Below are 15,304 nucleotides of genomic sequence, written 5' to 3'. Positions count from 1 at the left end.
TTTAAAAAGTTTCTTTTTAAAAAGTCTGTTAGGGGCTTCCCTGGTGGCGCAGTGGTTGAGAGTCCGCCGGCCGATGCAGGGGACACGGGTTCGTGCCCCGGTCCGGGAGGATCCCACATGCCGCGGAGCGGCTGGGCCCACAAGCCATGGCCGCTGAGCCTGCGCGTCCGGAGCCTGTGCTCCGCAGCGGGAGAGGCCAAAACAGCGAGAGGACCGCGTACCGCAAAAAAAAAAAAAAGTCTGTTAAACAATTGGTACCTTACATATTATTTGTATTAATTATTGTTACTGACTTTAAAAGAAACAAACAGCCTAAACAGGTGGAAAGCAGGAAGGACCCCTATACGGTCTGTCAGAAGTCCTCTGTGTGCATGGAGTCCAGGAAGACATCTGCTGTGTCTAGGGCCCCTCAGAGTCTGGAGTCCTGCCCAAGCGGCCTCGTTGCATTATAAGGTCAGCTGTCTCATCATTGGCTATTTTCAGTGGTAACCAGCAGCCTCCCTTGGTGAAGGGGCCTCTCCCCTACTGTATTTGTAAGTGGGCTGCAGAGTAAGGACATTCAGCATGATTTCAACATGGTTTTAGCCTCCATTGAGGGTCCTCGACGATGCCCATGATTGCACTGCAAAGTGATTTTCCTCCTTTGATCTTTCCTGCTATATGCATTGCCTGGAATTCTGTGAAGAGCGACCCCCCCATACATACACTTTTGTTATCTAGAATCACTGTGGACTTGGATTTGTTTCTGTCCAATGTGTCGTAACTACTCTCATTATTTTTTTTGATACTTAAATTGACCCGAGTTTGACAGGTGGTACCCTGGCTCCTTGACCCATTTGGACTTGAATACTCTTGTTTTCTGGCCCAAGCTGTTCGGGGCTCACCTTGCCCTTTCCCTGCCTCTGACCTTTGGTCGGGCATTTTCCCAGTGGTCCCTGGTTTCCTTGCATGGGAAAACCACATATTTATTTCTTTATTTTTTGCGGTACGCGGGCCTCTCACTGTTGTGGCCTCTCCCTTCGCGGAGCACAGGCTCCGGACGCGCAGGCTCAGCTGCCATGGCTCACGGGCCCAGCCGCTCCGCAGCATGTGGGATCTTCCCGGACCGGGGCACGAACCCATGTCCCCTGCATCGGCAGGTGGACTCTCAACCACTGCACCACCAGAGAAGCCCTGGCTCTTCTTTATTGTTTCTATCTCTCTGTTGAAAATCTCACCTGTCGTGACATCATCCACCCTTTGCAGTATATCCTGTTACACATTTACCATGGTTAAAGTCTCTTGTCTTATAACACAGGCTATGTCTGGGCCTGGTTCTATCGATTGTTGCCTTTCTAGATGATGGGTCACATTATCTTGGGGTTTGTTTGTTTTTGGTGTCTACATTTCGTCAGAGTTCTCCAGAGAAACAGAACCGATAGGAGATATACATATTTGTTTGCTTATTATGAGGAATTAGCTCACCTGATTATGGAGGCTGACAAGCCCCAAGATCTGTGGGGTGAGTCAGCAAGCTGGAGACCCAGGAGAACCAATGGTGTAAGTTCCAGTCCAAAGACAGGAAAAAGCCAGTGCCCCAGTTCAAAGGCAGTCAGGCAGGCAGGATTTGTCACTGAATACCAAGCACAATGTGTAAAGAATAGCAGAGGCTGAAGTAAAGAGTTGGATGCCCAGGAAACGGCACATCCTTCTGTGTTGGCTGTTGGTGCTGGGCTCAGCCCATCTGGCCTGTGGGTGAGCTGAGTCTGGACTTTGTTGCTGCTTTAGATTCAGCTCGCCACAGGCAGCAGGATCAGACCTTCCTTTAGCAGCGCTGGCATCTGAGCGTGTGAGGGTCTGTTGTGGCAGGTCCTGTGCCCCTGCACCTTGGCGGGTGGTCTCACCCTGCTCTTTCACCTCCTCAGTGGTCGACGGCCATTGCCTGGCAGTCGGTGTGGCCTGGGGACACCTGTAGTGTTTCTCTTGATCCCCCTGCTCTCAGAGGCCCCATGTGCCTGTCCTTCAGGAGGTCTCAGCTCTCCTGACACACCCCCACTGGTACACGGTGTAGGGCCTGGCATGTCCACCCTCAGCCTCCAGTAGCGCCACGTGCCTGACCCTCGGGCCAGGTCTTACTCATGATCCCCCAGGGCAGATAGTCACTCCCAGGTGCTTACTGCAGAGCCCCTGTCCTTGGAGGGTCTCTCAGGACCCCTGCTCCTCCCCCAGAGCCTCAGGGAGTCTTCTCCATCTCCTGGACCAGCCTCCCGTCTTCCTCATGAGCACTTGGTGATGACTCTTGGAAAAGAGCCAGGGGGTGAGTGTAAAGTCCCCTGTGTCTAGGGCTCCCAGGGATTGACGGTTTGCCACCAAAGGCAGTGGCAGGGCCAGCGACCCATGCAGCCACACAGGGCTCTGTGCTCAGAAGGGCCCTGTGCTTTGTTTAATGCTCTGCCATCCCTGTCTTGGAATCCTTGACCATTTTTGAATAAGGGGCCCCACATTTCATTTTGCTATGGGCTCTATACATGATGTAGCTGCTCTTGGACAGAGGACTGAATGGTCCCTGCCTCAGTTTCCCCTCCTGGTTCTGTCTTCACCTGCTGTAGTTCCACCTTCAGCATTAGAGGAGGAGGCCAGGATGGTCACCACAGGAACTTTGCTGAAATCACCCCAGGAATTTGGAGAACTGAGCTTTGTGAGTAATGTTGACCTTCCCTTGGTGGTCAGACCCACACACACGTCAAAACTGAGTGTGAGTTATCACGCAGCCAAAGTTGAGATCCAGCCAATGGATACAACCTGGGCGCTCAAAAAAAAAAAAAAAATCATGACACTATCAACAGAATGAAAAGGCAACCCACAGAATGGGAGAACATAGTTGCAAATCACATATATGTTAAGGGGTTAATATCAAGAATATGTAAAGTATTCCTAAAACTCAACAACAAAAAGCCAAACAACCCAATTGAAAAATAGGTAAGACTTGAATAGATGTTTCTCTGTTCAAAGAAGACACACAAATGGCCAAAAACACAAGAAAAGATGCTCAGCATCACTAATCCTTAGGGAAATGCAAGTCAAAACCACAATGAAGTACTGCCTCACACCCATTAGGATGGCTACTATAAAAACAAACAAACAGAAAACATAACGTGCTGGTGAGGATGTGGAGAAATTGGTATGAATGTAAAATGGTGCAGCTGCTGTGAAAAACAGTATGGCAGGCTTCCCTGGTGGCTCAGTGGTTAAGAATCCACCTGCCAAGGCAGGGGACACGGGTTCGAGCCCTGGTCCGGGAAGATCCCACATGTCGCGGAGCAACTAAGCCCGTGTAACACAACTACTGAGCCTGCGCTCTAGAGCCCATGAGCCACAACTACTGAGCCCGTGTGCCACAACTACTGAAGCCCGTGTGCCTAGAGCCCGTGCTCCTCAACAAGAGAAGCCACCGCAACGAGAAGCCCGTGCACCGCAAAGAAGAGTAGCCCCCGCTCACCACAACTAGAGAAAGCCCGCGCGCAGCAACAAAGACCCAACGCAGCCAAAAATAAATAAATAAATTTAAAAAACAGTATGGCAGTTCCTTAAAAAATTAAAACAGTATTATTGTCTGATTCAGCAATTCCACTTCACAGTATATACACAAAAAGATTGAAAGAAAGGACTCACCCATGTTCATAGCAGCATTTGTCACGATAGCCAAAAGATGGAGGCAACCCAAGTGTCCATTGATGGAAGGATGGATAAACAATGGAATATTATTCAGCTACTAAAAGGAAGGAAATTCTGACACATGCTACAACATGCATGGACCTTGAGGACATTACGCTAAGTGAAACAAGCCAGTCACAAAAGGACAAATATTGTATGATTCCACTCACATGGAGTTCCTAGAACAAGCAAATTCATAGAGACAAGCAGCAGAAGAACGGTGGGTGTCAGGAGCTGGGGGAGGAGATGGGGAGTTAGTGTTCAGTGGGGACAGAGTTTCAGTTTGGGAAGATGAAAAAGTTCTGGAATGGATGGTGGGGATGCTGAACAATAATAGGAATGTACTTAATGCCTGTGAACGGTACACTTAATAGTGAAAATGGTAAACTTTATGTTACGTATATTTTACCATAATTTTTTTAAATTTCAGGATGTGGCATGGTGGTGAGGCGCACAGGGCCCAAAACCAGGTAGAATGGACATCTGGCTCTACCTCTTCGCAGCTGTGTGAGCTTGAGGAAGTTACTCAACTTCTCTGAGCTTCTGTCTCCTCTTGTGAAAAATAGGGAATTCCCTGGTGGTCCAGTGGTTAAGATTCCATGCTTCCACTGCAGGGGGCACGGGTTCCATCCCTGGTCAGGATTCCTGCATGCCGTGCCATGCAGCGCCGCCAAAAAAAAAAAAAAAAAAATCAAAATAATAGTATCTACTTCAAAGGACTGCTATGAGAATTAAATAATGATCGTAATAATGGCACCCGATATTTTCTGGAATCTTGAATTAACTAACTTAGGCCTCATTTCCCCCTTTTTTGGTTACTGTGCCCCTTTCTGTGTTAGGGAAATTCCCCACCTTATGTGAGAACACCAGACACCACCTTTCCCAGCCTCCGGTGATCTGGGGTGATCCAGAGAGATGGGGAATGATCTGGGCTTCACTAAACAGATGCAGCCCCACCCCGGTCCCGCCCTGCCATCAAATCCAACGTTTGGGGGGGTGGTCCTCCCCCAGGCCAGGCTGAGGTGGGTTTCTCCCTGTGCCCTGATGTGCAGGTTTCCTAAGGGCTGAGAACTCCCAGTCCCTCCCAGTCCATCCCTTTTCTGCTGGGTCAGCAATAGTTGTTGCCTCGGATGCCGCCTGCTGTCTCCCCAAAGCAGCCATCTTGCCTTCCTCCTTACTATCAGAAGCCGGGTGGCTCAGGTGGCAACGTGCCCAGATCAAAATATTCATCTTCCTGGATTCCTGCTGCCAAGGGTGAAAGCCGCTGGGTGGGGCTCCTGGGAAAGCTTTGCAAACAAGACTGTGATGGCACCACTCCCGAGCCTTCTGCCCTTTTCCTTTTCTCCCCCTTCCTCAGTCTTTGCGGCAGTCAGACGATCTTGAACATGAACTTGGGGGGATTCGGGAGGGGAAGGGAGGTGGTGGCACCTGTGAAGCTGTGAAGTGATGGGGCTGGAGCTGAGGACGGGGTGGCGGGGTGAGGAGTAAAGTCCTCTGGGTTCCCTGACGTAAGAATTGGAGCCCTGCATCTTTTCTTATGTAGCAAGACTACTCAGGAGTTATTTTGTTATATTTTAACAACTGATATTTAATTTATTAAACTACAGTTTAAAACATAGTTCTTCGGCTTACACATAATATTTGTCTCTTTATAGGTATGGCAGATTTGAACTCTTTTAATATATCTTCAAATATTTAAACTGCATTTATAGATGTAATACATTTGGTTTCCTTTTAAAGTACTTCATTGTCCAAATTAACAATGATAAAACCTCCCTGGGCATTAAACAATTCTGATAAACTTTTAAATAGGTTGAACCTAAAGTTCTCTTAAATGTTAAAATGCAATATGTAGGGACTTCCCTGGTGGCCCAGTGGTTAAGAATCCGTCTGCCAATGCAGGGGAGACGGGTTGGATCCCTGGTCCGAGAAGATCCCACATGCCGCAGAGCAACTAAGCCTGTGCGCCACAACTACTGAGCCTGCGCTCTAGAACCCATGAGCCACAACTACTGAGCCCTTGTGCCACACTACTGAAGCCCATGCGCCTAGAGCCCATGCTCCGCAACAAGAGAAGCCACCACAATGAGAAGCCCATGCACCACAACGAAGAGTAGCCCCCGCTCGCCACAACTAGAGAAAACCTGCGTGCAGCGACGAAGACCCAATGCAGCCAAAAAGAAAAGAAGAAAAATGCAATATATAAGCTTTAATATTTCCAGTTGAAACCACAAGCCTAAATCAATTTTTAACTACACAATTTTAAAAGCAGTTATTGGGTGGAAACAGGGAGTTACTAAAAATGGGCACAAGGTTCTTTCTGGGTGAGGGAAATGTTCTAAAATTAGATTGTGGTGATATCTGCACTGCTCTGAATTTGCTAAAAAGTCACTGAATTGTACGCTTAAAACAAGTGAATTTCATGGTATGTAAACTACATCTCAATAAAGCTTCCATACCATGAAATTCATTTGTTAAAAGCTGTTAAAAAAGAAAATACAGGGAATTCCCTGGCGGTCCAGTGGTTAAGGGCTCCATGCTTCTACTGCCGAGGGTGAGGGTTCGATCCCTGTTTGGGGAACTAAGATCCCCACACGCCGCACAGTGCAGCAAGAAAAAGAAATGCATACATAAGTCAAAGAGACAGAGAGAGAAAAAAACAAAAAAAACCAAAAAACTACTGCACATTTTACCACCTAACTCAGGTCAGTAATGCCCAGGCTGGCCTGGCTGCAGACAGGATCCTTTTGGCCATGCCTGCGTGCCTGCCACAGAGACCCCCGTCTTTGGGGCCTGCACAGGACATAACCTGGCTACCCCTCACTGCCTCTAGCCCTCGCAGGTGGAGGGTGCCCCTCTGGGTTCTTGGTAGAAGAAGTGAGTGAGAGACTATGATGATGGTGAAGAGAAGGGAGGGCCCTGAATAGTAATGTGAGGGAAGTCATAAGTGACGACCTTATTAGTCATTCATTTATTTCTTAGGAGGGGTTCCTAACTGCTTTAAGGTTCAGAGTGGAGGAGAGAGAAGTTGAGGGAGTTTATGCCTGAGGGCCTCGGGTCATTTTTTCAGTGTCAGATAAGGACAAGCAGCTTCCTCAAGGTCAGAAAGCACCGGTGCTGGGGAATGGGCAAAAAAGCAGTTGCCAGTTCTGGCTTTGCTAATACTCCTAAGCTGGTTACTCTGAGCAAGCTACTTAACATGAAGGATGCTCACTTTCCGCATCTGTAAATGGGGATTCTGGGGTGGTTGTGAGAACAAAACCGCACTCTTATAAATTCTGAGCAGATGTAGGCTCACAATGCCATTATTAATAACGATGGCATGATGCCAGACACTGGATTTCATCTTTCATAAGGACTCTCATTTGCTTCTCACAACCCTATCCTGGTTTTGGAGATACTAAATAACATTCTGAATGTCAAAGGATATATAAATTTTCTTTTCAAGGTTTTCTGAACAAAAGACCAGGGCCATATAAGTGCATTTAGTACTAGTAATAAAACTATTATTAATATCTTTGCCTAAGGGAGTTCACTTTTTTCTTTTTTTAAAAAATATATTTATTTTTGGCTGCGTTGGGTCTTTGTGGCAGCGCGCGGGCTTCTCATTACGGTGGCTTCTCTTGCTGCGGAGCACGGGCTCTAGGCGCCCGGGCTTCAGTAGTTGTGGCATGTGAGCTCAGTAGTTGTGGCTAGTGGGCTCTAGGGCACAGGCTCAGCAGTTGTGGCGCAAGGGCTCAGGTGCTCCACAGCATGTGGGATCGTCCCGGACCAGGGCTCAAACCCATGTTGCCACATTGGCAGGCGATTCTTAACCACTGCACTACCAGCGAAGTGACAGGCTCTTGTTTTAATGTCTTCCTCCTGGAGAAAATTCAAGCGGAGTGTGCAAGATATTTTCGTAAAGTAGGGTATTTTGGAAGCATTTCATAACCTTTCAGACTAGGGGAGAAAGGGGGAAGGGAGAGAGGGCGGCGGCTGCGCCTCATCCTCATCTGCAGTGGGAAAATCGTGATGCCCAAAGCCACCTGGCCTCCCAGAGCGGCATGGGCCCTGGACCCCGAGCGACCTTGGCGGGCGGCGCGACCTTGAGGCCTGCGTTTGCCTCAGTTGCCCCCTCTGCGCGATAGGAAGACGTCCTGGCCGCGGGCCCAGGCAGGTGCGTGTCTCTCGGGCTCCCACCGACCCAACCGGCCCACCAGGGCGGTCTCCAAGCCCCGTCCCCAAGCCGGTCGCCTGAGCGCGACCCCACACCGCAGCGCGGAGACCGAGGCGGCGGGCGGGAACCTGCCTGCATCTGCCAGCGCGCACGCGCGTCTCCCGTCCCTCCTCTCCGGCGCCATCTCCACCCATAGGCCCAGGCACACCGTCACTTCGACTGACCCGCGGTCGCGATTGGCCAGAGACGAGGCGCGCGACCGGCCATGGGCGGGGCCTGAACCGGCTATAAAAGAGCCGGGCGGTGGGGCTCGTGCTGCTTTGCAGACGCCGCCACATCGGAACTTCCCGCGCAGCCCAACCATGGTCAACCCTACCGTGTTCTTTGACATCGCCGTCGACGGCGAGCCCTTGGGCCGCGTCTCCTTCGAGGTTGGGGCGGGCGGCGGCGCGCCGGGTGGGCCTGAGCGGGCGGCGGGGGGGAGGCCGAGGGGCTGGGTGCGGGCGCCCCGCCTGAGAAACGCGGGCGGCGCGGCGCCATTTCCTGACGAGGGGCCATTTTGGGAGGCCGGGGGCGGCGGGCAGACAAAGGCGGGGCGGGCGGGGGAGGCGCGGCCGCGCCCTTCCGGCCGCGCACGTGCTCGGGCCGCGAGCCGTTGGCCGCAGCGTGGGACTGCGGGGCCCTGAGGGTCGGCAACGCCCCAGACGTTAGGCGGGCGCCGGCCCTGGGCAGCCGCGACCTTCCCGGGGCCGCCCTCGAGGACTCGGAAGCCGCTTCCTTCGAGCCGACGCGGCGGCCGCACCTGAAGGCTGCCTTTTCCCGCGCCGGGCGCGCCAGGGCTGGTGGGGATAGCAGCCCATCCCGTGTCCCGAAGGACGCTTGCTAGTTCAGGGTTGGGTTATAAGGGTGCGGGGTCGGCCGGCTGGAGGGCTTCCCCGGGTGTTTCAAAATCGCGAGGTTGATAGAAAAGAGGCCCCTCCCCGCCCCCACCCCGAGCGGAAATGTGCCGGCCGCCTTCCCTCCGCTGGCGCCGAGGCCCGCCTTCCGCTGCGGTGACGGCGGGTGGGAGGCGCCCGGGCCCCTCCCGGTCGTCCCCGCGCAGAACGGGCTAGTCGAGACCGGCAGCGCGGCAGGCCTTCTCCGCTGTTTTCCTAATTAGTTCAGGCGTGTTATGGGTAGTTCTTAATCAGTTTGTAATCACAGCAGGGTAGCTAAGTAAGTCGGCGGGCTCTTCAAACGGTAAATGGGATTCCGTTCCAGTTAACCCAGCATGGTAGGTCTTGGGGTGTAGCCCTAAGTGGTTTTATCCTCTTACCATTTCTCAAAGAGCCGCCAGTGATCAGGTTGTAGGATCTCAGTCCTAGCTTAGATAGGCCCCCATGCAGATCAGTCTGTAGCCCACTCTCACTGTGGTCAGAGCTGAGAAGTGGTAAGGACCCATGTGGAAACTTGCCCTGACGTAAAAACTGGAGAAATATTACATCCAGTAGATGTATACTCCACCTTTATCCGAAGTCAGCTGATAATTGGCCAGGGGCCACGTGGAAACTTGGCCTGAGCCTAACCCTTTGTAACTTGTGTGTCTCAGGTTAGCCAGAGGGCTTAATGGAAATGAGATAGGTGCTCTGACAGATCCCTTGGTGAGAATGGACGTGGAACTGCCACTGCGAGCTTTAACTTCAGTAAGGGTCTAAAAGGGAAACGAGTTAGTACGAGGGTTGGAGACATGCTAATACTTAAAAGGGACCGTATGTTTTATATACAGTACTTAGAAGCTACATAGCAAGTCTTCTAAGAAACATCCAGGGATTTCAGTAGATGATTTAAGTCACGGATCTGTGGAATAATAGTTCATTAAGTAAACTGTCTTGATGCAAGGGCTTGCGTTTTCTATGGTATTTAAGCTTTTTTAGCCAAAATGTTTGATATATGCAGGAAAGGTTCGAAGCAGTTGTACTAGAAACCAATCTTTATTTTTTACCCCACTACTAGGTAAGGGACCTGGAAACCAAGAAGTGACTGCTCATCCAATCCATAAAGCTATGTTAACAGATTGGAGGTAGTAGCATTTTCATTACCAGTGACTAAAATTACAGCTATTTACTCCCTGATCGTGCAGGAGTACTTGCTATTCTTGAAAGTTCTTGTCTTTAGGTTCAAGTTGAAGTTGGGGGAGGTGATGTACCTTTGAGAGACCGTATATCTGTTTAGAAGTAGGTGTGATACACATAAAAGTTTTAAGTCACTTTTTAGAAGCCTCACACTATCTGAGTCATTCCTGGTTCTGGAGTTTTGGCATGTCTTTGGGTGTCATGTTGCTAACCCAACCCCGCAGGACCTTAAGGCTGTCAGGAGCCGTTCTTATTTGGGATTCAAAGTAATTACTGAAGAAGCATTCTCTTCTAGTGAGAAAATGAATTTATGATTCAGAGGCCCCTAAAGACAAGGGTACTAAGCAACAAAATATGTAAGCAGATGTTTTTCATTAACTGTCATTTTCTCTTACAGCTGTTTGCAGACAAAGTTCCAAAGACAGCAGGTTAGTTTTGTTTCTTTTTTAAATGTTTAACAAAGGTATTCTGATTTTAACTGTTGTGTCTATATACATATACACTTTATTTTAACAGAAAACTTCCGTGCTCTGAGCACTGGGGAGAAAGGCTTTGGTTATAAAGGTTCCTGCTTTCACAGAATAATTCCGGGATTTATGTGCCAGGTATGAAATTTACTGATACTGATTCGGGTTCTCTTAATTTGGGATTGAGCCAGAACACTTCAGGATGTGCACATATGGTCTGTCTGCATTGGTGCCAGTCTACTTTTATACTTTGTTTTCTGTTACATTTGTCTGTTTGACAATTTTGCACTGATACCATGCCATCTAAATTGCTGTGGTCTGTAATAAACAAATGTTTTTTTTTTCTAAGTGCATATATGAACTAAAATGTTAATTCTGCCATTTTGGTTCCACTTGACCCTTTTAATTAGTTTAAACTTGAGTTTTAAAGTTTGAACCTTGCAGACTTGGCATGTTTTCCAACTGTGTTGCCAAAAGTGACAGGTTCCTCTTTTATGTTCACAGGGTGGTGACTTCACACGCCATAATGGCACTGGTGGCAAGTCCATTTATGGGGAGAAATTTGATGATGAGAATTTCCTCCTGAAGCATACGGGTCCTGGCATCTTGTCCATGGCAAATGCTGGCCCCAACACAAACGGTTCCCAGTTTTTCATCTGCACTGCCAAGACTGAGTGGTAAGAGCAGAACATAGCAAAGGCAACCTTTCCCTGCTGTTCCTGCTCTAAAGTAGTAGAAGGGCATGAATAGTCACAAATTTAGATAGTGCGCTATAGAAAGTGAGATACTCTAATAGCAAAACAGGGCACTTTGTAGAGTAGTTGAATTTAAGAGTGGTGCTTTCATCTAATTAGCATGTGATTTGTTGGCTCTTTTTTAGGGGTCCATTCTAAAATTAGGATTCTTAACAGTGATTAGAGACTCTTGGAGACCACCTTTTTTAGACTGGCTTAAAGTAATCTGGTGTTGACACTTTTTTTTTTTAGGTAAAAGGATAAAATGTTTCCAGTATTTAACTAGTCGGCGTTAGCTAGTGCTAAAAGCTGGATAAACCACTCTTCTGGTCTTCTCTTGCTTGGGTATGCTATATTGATTTGTGGGACACTGTTCTTACCTCAATGCACAATGCAGGCTGCTTATTTCTCTCATTTCATTACTACCTGCAGGTCGCAGGTAGTAATGTTTATTCTTCTGTTTCCAGGTTGGATGGCAAGCATGTGGTCTTTGGCAAGGTGAAAGAGGGCATGAATATTGTGGAAGCCATGGAGCGCTTTGGTTCCAGGAATGGCAAGACCAGCAAGAAGATCACCATTGCTGACTGTGGACAAATCTAATAATAAATTTGACTTGTGTTTTATCTTAACCACCAGACCATTCCTTCTGTAGCTCAGGAGAGCACCCCTTCATCCCCATCTGCTCAAAATATACTATAATCTTTGTGCTCTCATTGCACTTCTTTGGGTTCCATATTTTCCTTATTCCCCTCCAAGTTTAGCTGAATTGCAAAGTTAAGTTTATGGTTATGAAATAAAGACTAAACAACCGTTGTCTGTCCTTGTTTGGTTAGGGTATTGATGTAGATTTCATTTTAAGCAGCAACACGTTACTTCTAAGACAACAGTTGCTGTGTTTGTTTAAAAGTATCTTGTTTTTTTGCTTCCCTGATCCAAGAATAAAGTTTTGCTGATCGAGTATCCCAAGGGCAAGCTGTGAGTGGAATACGGAAGATGTAGGCTCAGGCAGGGAAAAAAGGTGGAACTTGAAGATTGTGACCATGTTGGAACAGTACTCCTTTAAGGGTGACAGTGGAAAATTCTCACTTGGCACATTTAGGGTTATCCATCAAAATTACTATGACAAATTGAAAATCAGCTAATTTTAACAAAGCTTAATTTGAGCGTATTCTGTGGTGGCCCTCCTTGAGGGAAATATGTCAAACTTTAGCCTCTGTGGGGAGGGGTCTTTGGACCATGTTCTTGGGATATCTAGCTGTTTGAGAATGTAGGTGCAGAGTACAGGGTTTATGACAGCTCAGTTGTGAAGTTCAGTCTGCTAGAGAAAGGCAGACCTGGTTTGGTGCAATCTACCTGCAGAAGGCATCTGGCTCTGCCTTGCTCCAGACCAACTGGTGACCAGGTAACTGTCTATAGATGAGGGAACTTCTCCCTGGCTAGTTGTAGAGGACCTCATGGTCATTTGAGGTCTTCTCATTCGATTGTGCAGACCTGGTAATCTGAGCCATAATCTGGTCCAGTTGAGGTCTTTATGTTCGTGAACATGGTTTCCTTTCAGGTCAAGAACTCCCCTTGGGAGGCCTCCCCACCTCCCCGGTTGCATACTCTATCCCTCCCCAGAGGCCCATTTTTTTTTTTTTGAGGTCACTCTGATTTTGTGTTTATCACTCTATCACCTATGTGTGTCCCTAAAAACAGACTGTTTAGTTTTTTTTGTTTTTTGCAGTACGCGGGCTTCTCACTGCTGTGGCCTCTCTGGTTGCAGAGCACAGACTCCGGACGCGCAGGCTCAGTGGCCATGGCTCACGGGCCCAGCCGCTCTGCTGCATGTAGGATTCTCCTGGACCGGGGCACGAACCTGCGTCCCTTGCATTGGTAGGCGGACTTGCAACCACTGTGCCACCAGGGAAGCCCCATACTATTTAGTTTTGAAAGGGTAAGTGACTGCTACGTTATGAAGGCCTCCAGGACAAGGCAAGGTGAGCAGAATCGATTACAGTGTGGCCTCAGCTTCCCTGAGCACAAGAGCTGCTGCTTCCAGAGAGGGCCAGCCATGTATCCAGTAAGGTAGGGCTCACCCAGTTGCTTTAGCACACCTCAGAAAATAAGCAAAATCCATACAACCTGCAGTGTATGGTCCTTATTCAGATTTCCCCCACTGGTTCCGGAGGTGGTTTTATTTTTGGCTGCGTTGGGTCGGTCTTGCGGTGTGCACAGAGTTCTCATTGCCGTGGCTTTTGTCGTGGAGCATGGGCTCTAGGTGCGCGGGTTCGGTAGTTGTGGTGCACGGGCTTAGTTGCTCCGCGGCATGTGGGATCTTACCGGCCCAGGGCTTGGACCCGTGGCCCTCTGCATTGGCAGGCAGATTCTTAACCACTGCGCCACCGGGGAAGTCCCTAGAGGTGTTTTTAAAATCAGCTTTATTAAGGTATAATTTACATACAATCAATGTATTTAATAATGCTCTCTCCCGCCCACACACACCCCCCACTGCCCCCAAGGATCCAACCTAGGTTCACACACTTTGATTGTTAGGTCTCTTTTGTCTCAATCCAGAACAGTCCTTCCACTTTTTAACATATTGTAATTTCTATTAATGTTAAAAAAAGGCCTATTGAGATAATTTATACACCATAAAATTCACCCATTGTAAGAGTACAATAATTTTAGTGAATTTACTGAGTTGTGCAACCATCCCCGTAATCCACCACACCAGGAAGACCCTGTGCCCATTTGCAGTCCCTTCTGCTTTCACTCCCAGTCCCTGGCTACTACAAGTTGGCTTTCTGTCTCTAGATTTACCTTTTCTGGACATTTCATATAAATTGAGTCCTACACTGTGTGGTCTTGGCCTCTTGCTTTTTTTTTTTTTTTTTTTTGACATCAACTCCTTAAACAGTCCAGGACATTGACTTCGTCGAATGTCCCTGATTTTGGAGCTGCCTAAGGTCTCCATTTCGTGTTACTTGCTTGTTCCTCTGGCTCTTGTATTTTCTGTAAACTGGAAATTAGGCAGAGAAGCTTGAATGGACACACGTTCAACATTTTATGCAGGAAGTTGTTGTAGGTGATGCTATATGCACTTAATCCTGCCTGTTGTCAGCATACGATCTCATACTGACTCAACAGGAGGTCTGACTGCTCCACTGGAAAGGTACTTTGTATTCTTTCTGCTGAGTAGGTAACCTGTGGGATGATACTTTGCCCCTGTGTGAAGACCCTGCTCCCAGACCTTTCACCTGATTATTTTCTTTTAGCATCACTTAATGATCTTCACCTGAATCAATTTTAAAAAAATAATTTTGGCCATGCCACGTGGCTTACAAGACCCAAGTTTCCTGATCAAGGATGAACCCGCGAGTGAGGACTCCTAACCACTGGACCACCAGGGAATTCCCCTGAGTCAGTTATTCTGTAGTTGCGAAAAATTGAGTAATCTTGTAATCTCTCTCTCCCTTCTACCACTGTGGACTCACGGATTTTCATTAAACGTGTTACGAACAATTGCACTCATTATTATTTATATTTATTTATTTGGCTGTGCTGGGACTTGGTTGCGGCATGTGGGATCTACCTCCCTGACCAGGGATCAAACCCTGGCCCCCTGCATTAGGAGCTCGTAGTCTTAACCTCTGGACCACCAGGGAAGTCCCTGCACTCATTGTTTTTGATGCTCAAATCATCCCAAATTTGGCTAGTACAAGCCCCTCTAAGTTGACTTCTGTGGCTCTTTGACATGATTCCAGTAGCCTTTAAGCCCTTCTGAAGTTCATGCTTCCCTTCCATTACACAGCAGTTGGAGGCCTCGGAAGTGCCAGGGATATTCAGATTTTTCAGCAGCCCAAAACCAAACCCTTCATGTTAATATGTAAAATGGAGTTTAGACTTACATAATTATAAATGAGTTTTTCACATACACTAACATCTGGCCAGACGTTTGGAAGTCAGTGGGGCAGTCTCAGGCATTATAACATGTCCAGCATTGCCCCCATCCACTGTCAGAGGCCCACAGATTTCCAAAGTGCCTCCTGGCTAAAAATCACTGACGTAATGAGTTAGGATGCAGCTGTTAAAAGAACAAAGTAGGGACTTCCCTGGTGGTGCAGTGGGAAGAAATTAAATGAGTTGCTGAGGCAGCTA

The 15,304-nt window shown here is 48.2% G+C and overlaps 1 protein-coding gene and 1 long non-coding RNA gene across 3 annotated transcripts; both read left to right on the top strand.

The window, feature by feature from the left end:
* Positions 1-2,482: 2,482 nt before the first annotated feature.
* Positions 2,483-4,396, top strand: LOC114901580. Its single transcript, XR_003795225.1, has 2 exons — positions 2,483-2,677; positions 4,124-4,396. It is a non-coding gene; the product is annotated as an uncharacterized LOC114901580 (long non-coding RNA).
* Positions 4,397-8,174: 3,778 nt separating this feature from the next.
* Positions 8,175-11,974, top strand: PPIA (peptidylprolyl isomerase A). Of its 2 annotated transcripts, XM_029233975.1 has the most exons (6): positions 8,189-8,283; positions 9,845-9,911; positions 10,361-10,391; positions 10,480-10,568; positions 10,935-11,107; positions 11,632-11,974. In XM_029233975.1, the coding sequence occupies exons 4-6, from the start codon at positions 10,560-10,562 to the stop codon at positions 11,762-11,764; spliced, it is 315 nt and encodes a 104-aa protein (XP_029089808.1). In that variant the 5' UTR covers positions 8,189-8,283; positions 9,845-9,911; positions 10,361-10,391; positions 10,480-10,559; the 3' UTR covers positions 11,765-11,974. The 2 variants fall into 2 exon arrangements, with proteins under 2 accessions (XP_029089806.1, XP_029089808.1); XM_029233973.1 differs by lacking the exon at positions 9,845-9,911 and having other exon boundaries at positions 8,175-8,283.
* Positions 11,975-15,304: the final 3,330 nt, after the last annotated feature.

Source organism: Monodon monoceros, unplaced genomic scaffold, assembly GCF_005190385.1.
Source record: "Monodon monoceros isolate NGI ecotype Baffin Bay Population unplaced genomic scaffold, NGI_Narwhal_1 Super_Scaffold_2, whole genome shotgun sequence".
NCBI classification, from domain to species: Eukaryota; Metazoa; Chordata; class Mammalia; order Artiodactyla; family Monodontidae; genus Monodon; species Monodon monoceros.
Note: the sequence above shows the minus strand (reverse complement) of the source record. Positions and strands in the feature narration are given on the sequence as shown.